At 48.0% G+C, this 19,558-nt stretch overlaps 1 protein-coding gene across 1 annotated transcript in view; it reads right to left on the bottom strand.

Moving 5' to 3' along the window:
- Nucleotides 1-12,274, bottom strand: part of GPSM1 (G protein signaling modulator 1) — a 124,435-nt gene extending 112,161 nt beyond the window's left edge. Inside the window, exon 1 of the mRNA XM_065418823.1 lies at nucleotides 12,165-12,274. Coding sequence (XP_065274895.1) covers nucleotides 12,165-12,274 — 110 coding nt within the window. The remainder of the gene's footprint in view (nucleotides 1-12,164) is intronic.
- Nucleotides 12,275-19,558: the final 7,284 nt, after the last annotated feature.

Genomic DNA, 19,558 nt, shown 5'->3' with positions numbered 1-19,558 from the left:
GGGACCATTATGATCATCTAGTCTGACCTCCCGCATGATGCAGGCCACAAAAGCCGACCCACCCACTCCTGGAATAATTCTCTCCCTTGACTCAGCTGTTGAAGTCCCCAAATCATGATTTAATGACTTCAAGTCGCAGAGAATCCTCCAGCAAGCGACCCCTGCCCCATGCTGCGGAGGAAGGCAAAAAACCTCCAGGGCCTCTGCCAGAGCCGGTGTGAGAGCTAGAACGTCCTCTTAGGTACCATGGCTACATCTGGATGAAGCAAGCGCAGCGTGAAGGGTCGTTGGGGCCATTAGCGGTCACATTACCACAACTCCCATCAAAACAGGGCTATCATTGGGCTTTCCCACATATCAGATCAAAATATCTGACTCATTAAGGCCAGATTCACTTATAACATTTTCTTGTTCCTTAAAATGGCACATGAGGGATGCATGGATTTGATTTAAAACAAATCAATGAATAAATGTTAGTGAATTAAATGTCAAGAGAAAATATGAAAATACTATAGCAAAGTTCTATAGATTTAAGCAACAGGACAGGACAAGGTATGGCGTAGACAGGTACAGCAGAACCTCAGATTTACCAACTGACCTGTCAACCACACACCTCATTCGGAACTGGAAGTACCCAATCAACAGCAAAGACCAAAAAAATAGCAAATACAGTACAGTACTGTGGTAAACGTCAACTACTAAACCTTGTTTAGGTTGTAAACGCCTCAGGTCGGGCTGCCTGGATTTTAGGCCCAGCATTTTGCTAATGCTTGGCAAACAAACACCACCACAGCACTTCAGGAAAGGAAAAACCTCACCGAAGTTGCAGGGGAAATTTGGATAAAAGCAGTGCAGTCTCCTGGCCCTCTTTGCAATCAGCCTTGAATAATAATAGTTTGATAACACTTTATTATTAAACCAATTGAGTTACCAGGGGTTTCACAACTGTAAATTAATAACGCTTTGCATTTCCAAAGCAGCTTCCACCTGAGGATCCCAAAGCACTTTAAAATCATTAGAGAACCAAGCCTAATAACATCTCGCTTTACAGATGGGGAAACTGAGGCACAGAGCTGTGCTCTGCCTTCAGTGAGTTGGTGGCAGAACCATGCATAGAACTGCCAGCTGTCCCAACTCTCCGACTGAAGGGTAAGTCTCAAGTCCACTCTCGACAGACTCATTTAGGTGGGTAAGTGGGAGGACCTGTTGGATGCGCAGCTCTTTTAAAAATCTGTCCCTCATTCAAAACCTCCACCTTGCCTGTTGGGTGCTGCTTGGTTTGGCATTCCTCGTTCATAATGAATACCTAGCAGCCAAAACGCCTGTCTAGCGACCCGAAAAAACCACGTCACACACTGAGCTAGGAGTCAGTGCTCTTAAATACCAGCTCTCGCTGCAGTGAGAAAACTCACACATGGAGACACCACAGTGCTAGGGTAGCAACACATTAACCCTTTCCTTTCCGCTGACCCCGGTCTGTGCATTACTCTAAGCGGATCCATTGCACAGCTTACTCCAGAGGTAGGCAACCTATGGCACGCGGGCCAAAGGCAGCACGCGAGCTGATTTTCAGTGACACTCACATTGCCCAGGTCCTGGCCACCGGTCCGGGGGGGCTCTGCATTTTAATTTCATTGTAAATGAAGCTTCTTAAACATTTTAAAAACCTTATTTACTTTACATCCAACAATAGTTTAGTTATATAGTATAGACTTATAGAAAGAGACTTTCTAAAAATGTTAAAATGTATTACTGGCACATGAAACCTTAAATTAGCGTGAATAAATGAAGACTCGGCACATCACTTCTGATAGGTTGCCGACCCCGGCTTACTCCAAACAGAGCTACTGTGGTTATAAAGCAAGAATCAAAGACAGGCATGATTAACAGAGCACAGGAAACATATACGCTGGGAATATGAGGGCTACAAACCTTTTCTGAGGAACTAGTATTTGTTCCTGTGAATGTGATTTTATGGCTTCAGCGTGATAAACTCAAACACTGCATTGAAATGTATCAAATTTTATATGAAAGTAAATATTTCACAGCATCGGTTACGGGCTGGTGCAAATTCTTCTTTCTCTAAGCAACCACAGAGCAAAGTTCTAAAGTGCCTAACGTGCCCAGATATTCACTGGTTTGTCTAATTGTAGATGAATTAGCAATGCAAGTGGCAGCACACCTTTAAAGAAACTAATCAGGCTGGGAATTATATGCCATCAGTAATTTGCTCCCTCGGCTTCCAAACGGTTCCTGCGCCAGAGGAGCAGTAAATCCAAACTATTCGTGACAAATTACCAGGCTCAGATAAGAGACGCTCTAACTCTCGGGCTGTGTCGTGTTCAGCTACATTGGCATATGATGGATGAAGCTCACGTGCCACAAAAAGGACAAATTGGCACTTAGATCTCTCATGCCAAACTATACACCAGTCACAATGAAAGGTCACCATTGAGGGAATGAGCGTGGGGTTTGTGCCCTTTGTTCTTCTGTAAAAAGGAAGCCCAGAATGTTTTTTTTCCTCTCTCTACAGAACATTTTTTTTTCCTGTTGGCTTTTTGCATTAGAAAATCAGGTCCCGTTTACCCTGGAGAATTGCTGAGCATCCCATTCCAGTTCTGTTTTAATTCTGTCCCTTGCATGGATGCACTACGCTAGTCTTTAATTACATGATCACATTCTATTTTTTGCTACACGCATGGTCACCGGCGTCTGAACCCTTCAGATTCACAGCACAGACCACTTCTACTTGAACTAAACGGCAACTACTTGCAAAAGTAGGCTAGTTTCCTCTACATCAGTGGTTTTCAACCTTTTTTCCATTTGCGGACTCCTAAAACATTTCAAATGGAGGCACAAAGACCCCTTTGGAAATCTTAGACATAGTCTGCGGACCCCCAGGGGTCTGCGGACCACAGCTGAAAACCACTGCTCTGCATGGACCAGCCCCTAGAGGGGGACACGACCCACACTTTAAACACGATCTCTGAGACAGGAGTGCAATGCGGATTCCTGGGTTCGATTCCTGGCTGCGGGTGAAGAATGGGTGCGATCTAGTACTTCGAACAGTCGTGACATACAAAGAGCTAAGCAGACAGACATGTGTGACAGAGGGCAGTGGCCTAGCACTCGAGCCAACTCTCCCGTCACTATTAGCACTAATTAGGTTCCCCTGGAAAAGGCCTAATTGGACAGAGGTGTACTTGATAACCACGCCAGATTGGGGGTGGGGAGTCAGTGAGCCCATTAACAGGCAAGCTGTATACAAGGGCACGGGAAGGAGTGTTCAGTGGGGAAAAAAAAGAGAAGGCTAGAGAAGCCACCTTTCCCACCCCCACCCCCTTTTGGGGAAGTGATTAGAAAGCTGAGATACAGTGCAAAGGTAACTGCTGTGTATTGGTGGAGAGATTAAAACCCTGTAAATAAACGACACAGTGGAGTTGCCAAGGAAGAAGGTCCCAGTGTCCTGTGTTCACAGATGAGGCAGGGGTCGGGGCACGCTGCCCTGCCACAACACAGCACCGTTACTCTAAAAAGGCCACGTGGATGAGACGTGGGTCTGTGATACTGGCGAACGGTGTTCTATCCCCCGGGGTCCATTCTGGCCATTTCATTAAAGGTGCCTAGAAAGGGAGCTGGGCTCATTTGACAATCTAGCCTCCAACGGATACAGGGTTCTTTTGAAAATATCTCGTCTATAAGGCCCACGCATCTAGGATCCCCAAGTGCACCCACCCTGACCCATAGCTAAGAGTCCCTAGCAGCACTTCTGAACACAGCCCAGAGATAGGGTGGAGGAGCTGGCGGCAGGAGGGGTAGAGGTCTGTCTCTCTTCAGGCAAAGCTCGCCCCTGCTATGGACAAGAAGCAAGTCCTGGAAGCGTCTCTTTAACAAATGGCGTGATGGCTCAGCCCTTTATGATCCCCTGCTGCTCTAAACCAAGGCACTGCAGCAGCTCACCCTCAGAGCAGAGAATGGACACGACTCAGGTGTGATGAATAGAGACCACTGAGGCTGCTGGACAAACGGAGACCCTGTGCTTCTCCCGAATTCCCAATGTAAACCTCGGGGCTCCCTAAGACCTGGCCTGCAGCAGCCAGTCACCTTCAAAGGAAGGGGAGGGGAAATCTATCATTGAACTTGGAAATGAAAGGCACAAGACTAAACTGTTTTTGTTCCACCCAGTACTCCTGAGCTGCCAAATCGACCAGCTGTCTGAGGCAGACACTGCATTATATTTCCTAAAGCACGTCAGGAGATGGAAGCTGCACCAGGGAGTGTATGTGGAAGAGACAGGGTGGGGGGTTTTTAAACTGTCACTCTTTCATTTGCAGGGGTTCCCTCTGATTGTCCTCACGCGCTGCACAAATCGGCTTGCCGCTGCCCAAAAACCATTTCCTCAAGCCACAGCTCCTGGACTAACAGTGAGGCCAGCCTCATTGCAGCCCTGTGTGCGAAATAGGAGAGAGGCTGCGGGAGGGGGAAAGTGCAAAGCTCCCAAGCCTCCCTGGTGTTTTTGCAGGCTTCATCTCTCTTCCCTTCCTCACTGAGAGAGGGATTGCTGCTCGCCACTGCTCATTTTAGTCGATTTCTATCCCCCATTAGCTCCAGAGTACTTACAGGGCATTCACTTCCATTGCACATTTGCTAGCAACAGCCCAGGCAGTGGTTGTATTTTGTTGCATTTACTCTGCTATTAACAGAGCTGAGTCAGAGGCCATCATTTCAGTGCACAGACAGGGCCCCCCTCTGTGGCTTTGGTGCTCGAGAACTCATACCTCTCGCCTTTTGAGTTTTCTTCAGGGGCCAGGATTAAACAAACCCCACCCCTCAAAGCAAAACTCGGCCAGACCTTCCCCTGCTTAGTTTCAGCAGCTGACTCTCCGTTCAGACCCTGCCTCGCCCAGAATGTTCCCATCCTTGGGCGAGGCTTCAAGCTCACAATGAAACCTGAACGCTTGCAGCTTTCAGGCCACGTTTTAACACTGAGGTTTTGCACAGCAGTTAATGAAGAATACCTGGCACTTCTAGAGCAACTTCCATCGGAGGGTCACGAAGCACTCTGCAAAGGTGATGACTGTTATCCTCATTTTACAGATGGGGAAATAACCAATAACTGCACGGGAAATCTTATGTTCCAGACTAGTGAGAATCAGCTCTTCTGAAAAGCACGTGTAATGACCCCTTGTGGGAGCTGGCAGCAGGGTGGGAATCCAGAACCTTCAGCACCACAGCACAGACCTCCACCACTCAATGTAAAGCAGGGGTGGACAAACTTTTTGGCCCGAGGGCCACATTGGGGTTGCAAAACTGTATGGAGGGCCGGGTAGGGAAGGCTGTGCCTCCCCAAACAGCCTGGCCCCCGCCCCCTGACTGCCCCCCTCAGAACCCCTCAACCCATCCAACCTCCCCTGCTCCTTGTCCCCTGACCGCCCCCTCCTGGGACTCCTCGCCCCTTATCCAACCCCCCAGAACCCCACCCCCTATCCAGCCCCCCCGCTCCCTGACTGCCCCAACCCCTATCCACACTCCCGCCCCATGACAACCCCCATGGGGCTCCCACGCTTATCCAACCCCCCTGTTATTCTGGAATAGGTCTTCTTGATTAACCGTTCCTGATTAACTCCACATATGGATGTTCTTACTCCAGAATAACAGTGCCCACAACTGGAGTCAATCAAGAATAGCTATTGTACTTTACATTCACAATCTGCCTACACATGAAATTTGGTAAGTAAGCCCCTGAATATGAGATTTAATCTTTAGTACAGATCTGGGTTCAGAGTCCAATTCTGCAGCCCGGGCCCATGTCTGGCCAGCACACTTATTATTTGGAAAGTGTCTTCCTCATCTGGTTACGTTTCCATCCCAGAAGGTTTTCTTTCTTCCTGAGAGCAGGGCCCACTTCATGTTTATGGCCACATCAATGTGCGGATTGCGGTGGCTTGGCTGGATTCTCAAAACTTTGAGCCTTCATTTAAAAACACTGGTGTTTGCAGCTCCACTATGTATGCAGTGGCCCCTTCACTAGAGAAACAGAAATCATCCCCCTGCAACTGGGGAAGTTCTCAGCCAGTGAGAATGGAATAATATTTCACACTTACCCATCACATCTGCCTACTGCAAATTCTTGCTCCTTCCTCTATACCAGGGGTGGGCAAACTTTTTGGCCGGAGGGCCACATCGGGGTTGCAAAACTGTATGGATGGCCAGGTTGGGAAGGCTGTGCCCCATCCGACCCCCTCCCACTTCCCGCCCCCTTCAGAATCCCCAGCCCATCCAACCCCCCCCCCCCGCTCCTTGTCCCCTGACCGCCCCCTCCCGAGACCCCCCGACCCTAACCGTCCCCCCAGGACCCCACTCCCTATCCAACCCCCCCTGCTCCCTGTCCCTGAACTGCCCCAACCCCTATCCACACCCCTGCCCCCTGACAGGCCCCCCGGAACCCCACGCCTATCCAACCCCCCCCCCGTTCCCCATCCCCTGACTGCCCCCCCAGAACCTCCGCCCCATCCAACCCCCCCTTCTCCCTGTCCCCTGACTGCCCCCCGGGACTCCTTGCCCCTTATCCAACCCTCCGGCCCCCTTACCATGCCGCTCTGGCAGCTGCGCCACCCAGCCAGAGCCAGACACGCTGCCGTGTTGCCCTGCAGGAGCGCGCAACCCCGCCGCCCAGAGCGCTGCCCACACAGCGGTGTGGCTGCGGGGGATAGCGGGGGAGGGACTGGAGGCTAGCCTCCCCGGCCAGGAGCTCAGGGGCTAGGCAGGACGGTCCCGCAGGCTGGATGTGGCCCGTGGGCCGTAGTTTGCCCACCACTGGTCTATACCATCTGGTGTGGTCACTCTCAAAGACAGTACAAGACTAGATGGGCCTTGGGTCTGATCCAGTCTAGCAAGTCCTATGTTCTTAAATACTGGAGGCAGGGAAACATCTTACTAGAGCCAGTGAGAAATGTTTAGACAAAATGTTTTTTCCATTGAAAAATGCCAATTTGTCAAAACCAAAATGGTTTGCAAAACAGGATCAGTTCCAGTGACCAAAAAAAAAAAGAGAAAGAGAAAGAAAAAAGTTTAAAAACGAATGCATTTTCAAAATGAAAACCCCCAGCTTTCTGGTTTGAAATGACTTTTCATTTAGAAAAGTAAGCTAATTAGGCCAAGTAAAAGGTTAAAAACAGGGGGAAAAAAGGTTGGACTCAAAATAAAATGTTTCAATGGACCCAAACTGAAAAAGCATTTCTTGGTGAAAAATTCTGAGATTTGACTTCTTGTCCTGATTCAGGAGGGTAAACGTTTTTGAACCCTCAAAAATGGTCACAGGACGGGAAAACGGTTTCCTGCCCAACACTCCTTCTCATGGCCGATACTGCGGCTGTAACTTGAACAATGCTAACTGTGTTAATTGTCTGAACGCTTTCAATTCAGTTCACAGGGAAAGTGGATGCAGTTTTGGTTTTCAACTGGAAACCAAGGCAATACAGCTAACTCCCAACTCCCCCCTCCACGCATCCCCTCTCTTCCTCCCTTCCCACCCCACACAAAGGAACCAGCTGAGCTCAGTGAATTTCAACTAACCAACTCATGCCTGTTATGAAATTGCACAGGTTGGGGACGTCAAGGGATTTATCTTTCCCACCCCATGTTATTTTTTTTCCCCATAAGCCAATTGAAAGGGATTTTTCTTGTTCCCAGAAACTCAGAGGAACAGGCTTGAGGGGGCCAGTCTTTCCTCATTCTAGCTCACCTGGAAATCCCTGCTCCTGCCCCAGCCACACCGAGCATCCTACATCTACTCAGAGGCCTGGACTCCGTCTCCTGGATAACAGCTGAATGAGGGAACCGAATCAGCTACCTAACAGGTGGTACCAATTCACACCAATGTCTAAGGCTCATATTGTATCTAACTTCAGCAGGGCAGGTCAAGCTGACCTTGCCTGCCCCAGCAGCCCACACTGTTTCTTTAAGAGAATCTGAGTTTGTTTTTCCCCTCTGCCCCAGGCTTTCAGAAAGGGTATTACTGGGCTGGCGAATGCTCGGCCTTCCTCCTACACATGCTAACCACACAGCCGCAGCTCCGAGCCCCAGTGATGGACAGCTCCGATTAGCATGGGCAGGATGGGGGACAGAGAGTGCCAGAGTCTTTTCACAGAATAGACTTGCCAGTGACTTGCAGCCAATCTGATTCTGTTCCCTTCCTGTCTCATCTGCTTTCCTTCAGCTCCAGCGCTGCTAAATATTTCAGGCCAACAGAGGCCTTTAGAATCCCTTTGAAAACACACCCCTCAGAGCACATTCTTCTGGGCCAGTCGGGGCCTGATCCAGAGAGGTGCTGAGCAGCCGCAATTCCCCTGGAGATCAATGGGAGTTGCAGTTGCTTGCTCTCTCTCAGGATCATTGACATTCACGCGCGAAAGGGGTTTGGCTGAGACCTTGATTCTACTTGAGATTCCTTTGCTTCGCATTGAAGCGTGAGCAAGAGTAATAGACTCAGAGAACCCAGAATGACGAGGAAGTGCCTTCCCCGACCTGCCAGGCGCTAATGCAAACCGGGAGGCCAATACCACTCATTCGTTCCCAGCCAAAGCACACCTGCAATAGCCTATTATCCCTTCAGATGATCCGACCCCTTGGGTCCAAACCCAGAGGAAGTCGTTAAGTGAAAACAGAGCTGGTGGTTTACGCAGGTCACAGAAACAAACCAACAAACCCCCTCCCGACAGTCAGCATTCCCCTGGCAGCCCAGCAGAAGGAGCTCAGGTCTGGAATGGTAGGAAAGCTGCAGGCTAGGACAGATTTTCCCTGGCATAGCTGCGGTAAAGCAGATGGCACTGATGATGCATCGCCTCGCTGAGCTGCACCCGTCTCGCGCTTTCAGGGCTGTTAAAAGCATCATCGAGCGCTCCCTGAAATGTTGGGGTGATAAAATTCTAAAACAAACCCAAAGACCAGCTGTGCTTTGTTTAGAATAAAAGCTGCCTTTCTACCCCCGTTGTTGGTTACACTCCAAACACAGACAAATCACAGAGTTCTCCTGGGCTGTTGCAGATCCACAAAACACCCAGTTGGATTTCTCTAAGAAAAGGCTTCTCCCTTATTTCAAACCCAGGAAATGGAGTTCCCAAGGAGTTCGGAGTTGAATATACCAGCCTATCCAGCTTAGAAGCCAGCACCCGAGGACACAGTTCTGCAGCTCCTGTAGGCAAAGCCAGACTCAGACTGGCAAACAGGTCCAAGCTGTGACAATGCATTGTGTTCCTAGGGGACTCCAAGCCAAAGCAAACGCAGCAGCCCTGTGTATAGCCGGGTTAACTGGGCAATCTGTTCCCATGTTGCTAAAACTAGAGCAGTTCCACCAATGCAAGCAACAATGGGTTACCTAGTGTAGACAAGACCTAGCGTTAGATCGACTTGCTTTGAGCAGGATTAGACAAGGCGGAGTTTAAAATACCAGTGGCCAGCCCACGCTAGTGCTCCCACCAAAGGGGCTGCACAGATGTTAGTAATGGTGGGAAATTTTTTCCCAAGAACTCTATGCCAAGAGTTTTATTGTTTTGTTTTTTCTTAAATGAAGCCGATCCTTACAGACTAGGAGCTGGACCAATGACAATCTAAGGTCAGCAGCAGAGCATAAAATGCTGGTTTTCATTTTTTATGACAGTATGGGGGGGGGGGGAATCTATAAAGGCCCTATGTTTTAATTTGTAAGCCCATAAATTGAAATGTGGCAGGGTTCCCGACAGAAGACTCAGCCACTGTCTTGCAGCAGGACAGTAAATGGGCAAGACCAGAATTATGCTGTTTTGCTGACCCAATAGAAACAGCCGATTTTGCAAACCCACTGCCTGTTTAATGCTACTTTGCAAAGCCCATATTGCATAGCCACTAGTTGAACGGCAAATCCTGGCATGCTCGTGCAACACTGTTTCAGTTCTTGCAGAAAAGCAGCATGTGATGTAACTAGGGGGATTCTCAAGCATTTTTCTCAAGACCTTTTGGCATCAGTAAGGTTTTACCCTTAGGCCTCGTCTACAGTGGGGATTTTGCAGCTACGCTGAGATATCTGCTCTGATGGAAAGCTCTAGTGTCCATGTGCCGCACTAGCACGCAAAGATAAAATGAATGGTGGCAAGTCACCTTTTACACCAGTGCAGGGCTCCTACATGAGGGGATTTGCACTGGGACAATGAAAACATAGCATCACTGGTTCCCTAGGGTAGATAATCACAGTTCTAAAGGACTGGGCTTGGAGACCAGAGCTTGGTATCTTTACACAAGCCTGCAAAAATAGGCTCAGTCCTGCATTTCCACAAGTGACAGTCCCAGGGCCATGGGCATCTATTTTTTTTTTCCTGGCGAGTCTTCCAGGGCCCAGTGAGACCCCTAAGTAACCCTATTACTCTCCTAAACCCCAAAATCATGTGCCAGGCCCCCAGAATTATGATTTTAAGACAATCCTGAGATTTAAAAAAAATAATTTGGGGGTCTTTTTATTTCCCTTCTGGTGTTTAAATTTTTAGGGGTTGTGTTTTCAAGGTTTCTTCACAAGCAGAAACTTACTTTCCTTTTAAATGCAAGTTTCTCATGTAAATCACCTGACTCCAGGAGCTGAGACTTCAAGAAAAACACCAAATATGGTGAGAACTGGCCACGCTGTCTCCCTTCCCGCATCTAGGATAGCTAGGATTTCCCTCCGACCTCAGTAATGCCTCTCTTTAATCTGCTACAATGGCTATTATGCAATGGCAGACACTCCCTCCCCGCTCAGGGATTGAACATGCAGCCTTCCACAAATGCCTCTGACCTAGGGAGTGGTAGATCCTGAAAATAATCTAAGTGGCCTGTAAAAAATGGAGAGATCTAAAGCCAGATTGGGGATGCCAACAACTGAATATTGCTCTGGGGTCATATATCAGAATGAAGACAGCCTGGACTGGACATTTCATAGCTATAGTTCACTGTTACCAACGCGGCTAAAATGTGCATTAACTGGAGATCATTCCCGAGAGCTTTCCTAAGATTGCTAGTGCAAATGCTGTGGTCACCTCAGGATTTTACAGGGCTCCAAATAAAAGGAATATTAAGGCTGCTCCTAACAATAAATCTTTAATCCTGCTCTTCAGAAGAGCAAATGGACAGTGACAGAGCAGTCGAGCAGCAAAGGATCCTCTCTAATGCAGGTGGTTGTTAAGTAGGAACACACATGCTGTACGTAGTAACACTCAGCTGCTGTGTCTAAGCAGTAGCCATGTCTGCTCTTTATTCTACGCTGTGCCATGTTGCTTTAGAACAAGGATTCATCTTTTCCAATCAAGTCCCAATTCAAACTGGGTCCTAAGGCTCTCTCTCACTCTCAATTTTGTCTATTTCTTTTCCCATCTCCCTGCAGCTGCGTGATGCCCTGGGCATGACAGAAGCTGTGTATGGTTCAAACCCCAGGTTTAACAATCATTGTTTATTACATGCATGCCGGAAGCACCCTCAGCGGCTGCAGTGGTCATGGGTTTGCAAGAATGGACGTCAAAGACACTTCCACAAAGCTATTTTACATAAGCTCCCTGCTATAAAACTCCCATGGTGAATTACAATGGTTTCATACAGAATGCAGTCTTTTTTATAGGACTTAAAGCACTGGCCTATACCCCTTACTCCAAGGCTGGTTCATATAGGGCAGGGGTTCTCAGACTTTTGTACTGGTGACCCCTTTCACACAGCAAGCCTCTGAGTGCGACCCTCCTTATACATTAAAAACCCTTTTAAATAAATTTAATACCATTATAAATGCAGGAGGCAAAGCGGGGTTTGGGGTGGAGGCTGACAGTTCGCGACCCCCCATGTAATAACCTCGCGACCCCGAGGGGTCCCGACCCCCAGTTTGAGAACCCCTAATATATACGGTGGATTTGGCAGCATAGATTAAATAACTGCATGAAGCCAGGAGGGATCCTTTTATAACCACTCCTGAATAGATAATTTCTCCAGATATCTCTGCCCCTATGCAGACGTACATATCGAACAGAGGAAGACCTCTACGAGCAGCCCGCGTGGGTGGACGGGGAGAAGATACGAAAGACACAGAACAAAAGCAGGCTTCACTCTGAAATACACCTGAGGAACCCAGATAAAAGTGACGCCAAGAACAAGACGGGTGACACCAACGTCCTTACCTTAGCCTGTACGGTCTGTGGGCAGGGGAAGCTGGCAACACACAGGAATGACAGAACTTCCATAAGGATTTAGTGCGCTGGAGGAGCCTGTCTATCTTAATCCAGGGCATTTTGGAAAGGCTGGATTCACAAACAGCCTCTACTACGAGCAGGCTGCCGGGAGCCTTTGAAGAACAGTTACACCCTCAACAACACTCACCGCTTTAATTGGTACATTTTTAAAAAAAAAATCTGATCACATGTTTTGAGCTGTTACTTTTTTTTTTTTTAAATGCATCCCCAACTGTGTGCGAAGCTAGCCCCAGGCAGCCAGCTACCATAGAGAGAGCTGACAGCTTTGACAGATGACTCAGTGTTTGTTTCTGCCCCCATCCTAGCCCCCCAGAGGAAATGAATTTTGGCCACTGCCTTCTATCTGGGAGGGTTTTGGATCTCGCGGCAACCTCTGTTCATCTGGAATAGCTCCACTGATTTCAATGGCGTTACTCTGGGGTCTGCAGCGATCAGAATCTGGCCCGGGTGCTTTACATTTCTGCTTCATTGAAACAGGACAGTGTCTTGGTCAGTGGGCAGGGGAAAGGAAACTTGATGGGACTCTACCTAAGTTCCACCCACAATCCCAAGTATTGTGGGTGCAGCTGGGGTGGAGCATCTTTTCCTTTCCCCTGGCCACTGACCAAGACACTATTCTGCAGTGTTGGTGTAGACATGTTGGTCCCAGGCTATTAGAGAGACAAGCTGGGTGAGGTGCGATCTTCTATTCTCTTTCACCAACAGCAGTTGGTCCATTTTTCGAGCAGCTCCAGTCCTTAGATATTCATTAGCTGCTGGGCCACACAACTTGCCTTCAGTTTTGTGGGGAACTAATTTTGAACAAGCCACCAGAATCATGCCTACAGTATTTGCAAGCACATCCATTTGCGTTCCCCTCTGGCATAAGCAATAGGAGGCAAGATTAGGCCTTTAACTAGCAAAGCATTTAAATGCATGCATAAAATCAATGGACTACTCATATGCTTAAAATTAAGCATGCATTTTTGTGAATTGGGGCCTTAGTGAAGGACACCACTGCAAAGCATGCAGACCACAGCCCAAAGTCCTGGAGCCTTAAAATCACACTTGTGCTGCAGCAAAGTAGTGTCTTACAATTAAAAAAAAAAAAAAGCTACACAGAAACTCAGTTTCTGCTCCATCTGTGTTTACACCATGGAACACCACCTTCTTAGGCCATGAGATGACTGCTCATTGGCTTGCTAGGCCAATTCCCCCTTATCTCATCCAGCTCTGACAGACCCATTTGGCAAATGGGATAGAGAACTTGCCTTCTATATGATGCTAATTCCACATTGATCTTCAGAGTGTCATCAGCTGCTTTGGCAACAACGGATTATATTCCTGCTTTCGTGCTACACAACTTGTGCTCAGTAAACAAATAAAATCTGATAGCCTCCTGTATTTTATAGTCAGATACAATCCCCAAAACAATTCCCTGCTCATCTCTAAAACGTGCCTCTGTGCCAGAGGCTTACTGGAAAATAAATGACTGTTTCCTGATGCTGAATCAGCTGCGATATGACAGGTTATACACACCACAGACATCCTCACCAAGCTCTAGGAGTAGGTTTGATGTGGGCAATACATTTTCATTCCAGATGGTGACAAGCACACAGTCAACGTTGGCAGGAATGGCTGCCAGCTCGGTTGCTCTTACAGGAACCAACAAATTTCCATTCCTACCAGCCCACAGTTGCTCGCTCCATCAGCTTTACTGGCCCCTTATTCTGCCTGTTTGGTACAGCCAACTCCGAAGCCTGCATTATAGGGCACTTTCAACAGGCCACTTCTGTCTTTAGAGACCACAATCCCCCAGGCTGCCAGTCCAATTCCGTTAGAACTTAAAGGCCAACTCTCACTAGTCCCTGGTTGCTGAAGGCCTTATTTTCACTGCTAACAATGGTGATATTTTATCTCAGGGCAACTAAAGCAGGTGAGCTATCCTGAGGTAAAAACACACTGAGGACAAGGCACTTCAGTGTTATCATGAGGTAAATTAGACAAAGTCAGCACTCTGCTCCTGTCTGGAGTTGGTCTCACCTAGTGTACCTCATGGTAAAACTGAAGCACCTTATCCCTAGTGTGTTTTTGCCTTGGGATAATAGGACACAAGGACCTCTTGATGTCGACTGCCAGAAGGCACAGGAGTACATACGGGTACCAGGATCCCCGGGGGTTCACCAGAAGAATGGCACGTAAGGTCACACCTGTCATCATAATCATTGTGAGATATACGTATGGAAAATACGTGAGGCGTGATGCATATATGCTGGAAATTATGTTCTCTAGGCCTTGTAATTAAAGGCAGGTCACTCAAAGGTAGCGTGTCTGGAGATAAACTTCTGCAGACAGCAGGCAGGAGACCCTTATCCCCCTGGTAGACCACTGTATATTGTGTGTCTCACAATAGAAGTCTATCAGCATACTAAGTCAAATGCTAATGAAGAGTTTACAGAGACTTCAGATGGAAATTAACTGGAAAAGGTGAGCAGAGGGCAGAAGAAACCTTATTTGCAGGTGAAGATCAAAGGTCTGGTCTATCTATTCGGGGGTGCAGAGAAACACCCTAGCATCCTTCAGCCTGTGAAGACCAGCTGCCAGCGGGCTAGATGTTATGAAAGGGGGACCTCGGCCGTCCTGTCGGAAAACACTGGGAAAGGGACTTGGGGTAAGCTATGCTGTAGGAGACAAGGGAATGGCTAGTGTGTTATGTTTAGGCTCTAGAAAGCATGTTATGATTTTCTTTTATAGGGAATGCTCCAGAGGGATGTCTGGGGGGTTGGTGTGTGCCTGTCACTAACCTGTACCGAGAGGGGGATGCCTGGTAGACAGTGGTTGAGTTCCCAGAGGATGGTGAGGCAGGGAGCTGTTCGCCAGCAGGCACAGACAAGCCTCACGCTAAGGGCAGGCGGGAGCAAGATGCCTCACAACCCTGAGAAGCGTGCCATAGGTTGCCTACCCCTGGTGTAGACATTGTGTTGCTTACATCGACTGTTACTGGCTTTCAGGCGCTATCCCACAATGCCCCCACACTGACAGTACAACTGATACAAGCGCTCCTGGTGAGGACGCACACCGCTGACACAAGGAGCAAAATGTGGACACGCACAAGCGATGTAATTATTGTGGTGGCTGAACACCTAAGTTAGGGCAACTTCATTTTGTAGTTTAGACCTGGCCTAAATCAGAGAGATGGTGACTAGCATGTTAGCCCCACCCAGCTGCAATCAAATGGAATGGCATCCGCAGATGCAGTGGTGTTACCGTAGGCATGCTGCCCAGTGCCTATGCTCGAAGCCATCAGAAAAAGGAACCCAGTGCAGTGGCCTGGTAAAGCTGGACAGCTGGCATGGCTGAAGCAGAAAACCTGGTAACCAGAAACCTGCTGCAGCGACTCAATGGGGGCAAAGCTGGAGGACTGTAACGTCGTCCCATGAGGCAGCTATTTAACAATACTAAAAGCTGCTTCATTGCACAAAGGAATTAGGAACTGCATTTCCTCTGTTCCCCACATTTCACAATAGCACACTGTGAACAGCTGCCAACCAAACGCTCCAGCAAAACTGGCTGCCTCTAGTTAGCTCTTATTTGATTATAGACCCCAAGAGTGGTTTTCTACCAGGAAACGGCTTATTTTTAAAAATTAACTGCTGACTACTTGGAGCCTGCAAGATGGATGGGCGTGTAGCGAAGTGGGGCTCTGGGCACTCTCATTACTGAGAGTGGTTCCCATTCTCTCTGATGAGCTTATACCTGGATTTAGGTGTTTAATGGCGACCAGATGTTGTGTGAATGCTAATCGGGCCTTTCACTCCAATCTCTTTTCATTTCCCTTGTGTGTATGCGGGTTGAATTGTTCCTACCACATCTGTAGGGCAGCTCTCACAAACTATGGCCAACGACACAGACTGCAGCGGCGTACACACACACACGTACACACACACACACACACACACACGTACACACACACACACACACACACGCTTTGTTGGGGCGGCCAGCCACAGACCATATGGTTCTCTTGAGCTCCCCAGAGTGACTATATAGCCTGGGCAATCTAAGGTTACTGCCCAGGTCTCCCGAAGTCTTGGCCTGAACTCCCCAGTCATGGAAGGGACTGGTGACTACACTATAAGGTCAAGGGAAGCTTTGGGTGCAGCTGATTTTAAACTTATCAGTTCCCAGCTTCCTTCTAAACAACCTTTCCCCAGTGATCAGAAAGAACAACATGAATCTTGTAACATGGAGCAATACGAGGATTGACACCATGCCACTGTGTTGGAAAGCACTAAAATAGGAAACCAAGCTAAGGGGGAAATTCTCCTTTCAATGCACATCTCATCCTCTGAAGGAGGAAGGGCGTGCACAGAAGAATGAACTGGGACGCAAAAGAGCTGGGTTCTAAGCCCAATCCTGCCACCAACTTACTGTTTGACCCTGGACAAGACACTCAGCCCCTCTGTGTTTCATTCCCCCCAGCCCCTCCCCCCCCCCCCCACACAGTAAAAATGGAGATAATGCTTCCCGGGGGGATGGGAGGATATAGCCAGTAATGTTGGCAAACTGCTTTGATATCCTAGTAGGACAATGTCTGCTGGTCAGTATGGGGATAGGTACGCTTAATGAACCTAGAGAGAGGGATACGAACTGGCAAGGTTTAGCTCTCATTGGCATGACTGAGGATTCCATGGGTGGAACGAATGCAGAATACACAGAGATTTGCAGGGTCGATCACAGAGAAGAATTTTGCCCTGAGGTCATTTGTTCTCATGAGGTTCCATGCCATGGAGTACAGGAAATTGTAATAATTCATTACAAAATCTGCCTTAGAACCTACAGCAGCAGCCAAAACCTCCAACAGGCCACACTGAACTAATACTGAGAAATAGGGTTGCCAATTTTGGTTGGACGTATTCCTGGAGGTTTCATCACGAAACAATCTTTAATTAAAGATTAAACTTTAATTCCTGGAGACTCCAGGATAATCCCGGAGAGCTGGCAATCCTACTGAGAAAAGACAGCCTTTGGAGGATCCGCCAAAGTGCAAACGTGGTGCTGTGGTTTAGAGAAATGTAGGAGAAGTCTGGAAAAAGCCAAAGAAATGTAGGATACCCTCCAAACACAGGGCAGTTCACTACAGGAAAAGCTCTGTATTACCTGCAAATAACCACAAGTCAGCACATCATCTTAATGTGTGACGGAATTTCACTGACACTATGATTTGGAACATACAGGGACCATCTGGACGTGTGCATGAGCTTCATCTCAGAACCTATTATTCTTAATTACTTGTATTGCAGTAGCATTTACATACCCCAGCTGAGATCAGAGCCCCATTGTGGTAGGCATTCTAAAATCAAATAGTGACAGGTTTCAGAGCGGTCGCCGTGTTAGTCTGTATCAGCAAAAACAATGAGGAGTCCTTGTGGCACCTTAGAGACTAACAAATTTATTTGGGCATAAATTAGCCCATGAAGGCTTGTGCCCAAATAAATTTGTTAGTCTCTAAGGTGCCAAAAGGACTCCTCGTTGTTGTTTTTTTTTAAAATCAAATAGTAAGAGCGAGACTCTGCCCTGAAGAACTTACAGCCTAACAGACAAGACAAAGTATGGGAGAGGAAATAGCAAGGTGAAGTGACTGGCCCAAGGTCACATTGCATGTCAGTGGCGCAGCCAAGAACAGACCATGTCTCCTGAGTCCCGACCCAGTGCTCTATCCCACACCCACTCTCTGAAACGAACTCTGAAGTGATCAGGCTACACTCAGAGCCGGTTCAACTCGATGTCTCACTCCATGGGCAGGCACATGGGGGGGAAGGCAGTGTTAGGCCCCCAGCACAGGAAACAGGCAGTTTCGCTCAATACAAGGGGTTTTCAAAGCCACTTCCCATGATGGGAGCTGAGCCTTGATTTTCTGCTGATCGGAAAGCGTGCCGCAAACATATCAAGTGATTGTGCCAAATCATAGCCACCCACCTTAAAAGAGACGGCAGGCCAAAAAGTCTGCTCTTGGAAGGGAGACATTGGAACTGCCTCAGTAAGGTCAGAGTCTGTGCATCTACCCTGGAGCCCAGGCCTCACAGGGTACGTCTGCCCAGCAAGCAGCAACCCACTGCAGCAAGCCGTGCTACGTCATTCAATTGCGGGCTCCAGCGCCCGAGCCTAAACGTCTACACAGCTCATCTTAGCGACCCGGGCTCCGAGACTCACTGCTATGGGTTTCTGCTTGCCAGGCAGATGTACCCACATCCAGGGGTTATTTTATAAAAAGTGATTTTACAAATCCCTCATATTAATGGAAACGTTTTTAGTATTTTGTTTAAAGGCCCTTGTGTAGTGGTTTTGTTTGGATTCAGACATCCCTCTGCAGTATGCGCAACACAGATGCTACCGCGCTGGGCTGGTGCGTGAGAACCAGAGCATGAAATCTGACTAGCTTGGGTGAGCAAAGTGCAAAGAGAAAAGACAGAATGTAACTGGTGAAAAGCCAGGTCTGGAATTCCTTCAGGTTTAACGGCCTATGGTGTTTTTAACACAGGGCAGGACACTAAGCTTTCTAAGTGCAGTATAGTGTGTAACCTGGCTTCTTTCACTGCTGGAAAGGAAAGACCAATGTTCCCAGCTCAGACAACCCCAAAGTAAGATTCTGGCAGCTAAAGGCGGCTTGCGATAGAAAGGAGATTTTTTGTAGGTGGCAGGCTGGCAAAGTTCCATGATTATTTTAATGCTGCTGGGCCTGTGTTGAGGTACTAATTATGTGCTATGGTGCCGAAGGCCTTGCATAACCATCCTTTTATTTACATTGAAATAAATACATAAAATAGGGAAAACAACTGGAAAGCTGTATCTAGGACTTGATTCTGCAAATGCTCCCTCCCTCCCACATTGACTTCAGTGGGACTATGGTCAGTATTAAGTGCTTGCAGGACTGTGCTTTTAAACTATATATTAGGACAGGAACAGGCACATGGAGAGTTCACAGCCTTGCACTTTAAAGGCTCACTTCTAAAAAATGTCTAAATCTGCCTGACTCCCTGGCCTGTTCTGCTGCAGGTTCCTTTCCCAGCCCGGTCATTTCTTGCACAGAAATGATGGTTAAGCACAGGGTTGCATCCCCCTCGCTCTGTCTTGCTTTATAGCTGCCACTGCGAGTAGACAAAAAAGGATTGGCAGAGGACTCTATGAAATGGGTGTGGAGACAGCTATCCCTCTGATTTTCTGGGAAAGTATTTTCATAACCATTGACTCAGTACTCAGCACTCACTCTTCCTTCAGAGGCAGTACTGAGCCAACGGACCACATGGCACAGGGGGTTATGTGCTGCTGGAAGCAGCGAACAA

Source organism: Emys orbicularis, chromosome 18, assembly GCF_028017835.1.
Source record: "Emys orbicularis isolate rEmyOrb1 chromosome 18, rEmyOrb1.hap1, whole genome shotgun sequence".
NCBI lineage: Eukaryota > Metazoa > Chordata > Testudines > Emydidae > Emys > Emys orbicularis.
This window is presented reverse-complemented; position numbering and strand designations above follow the sequence as displayed.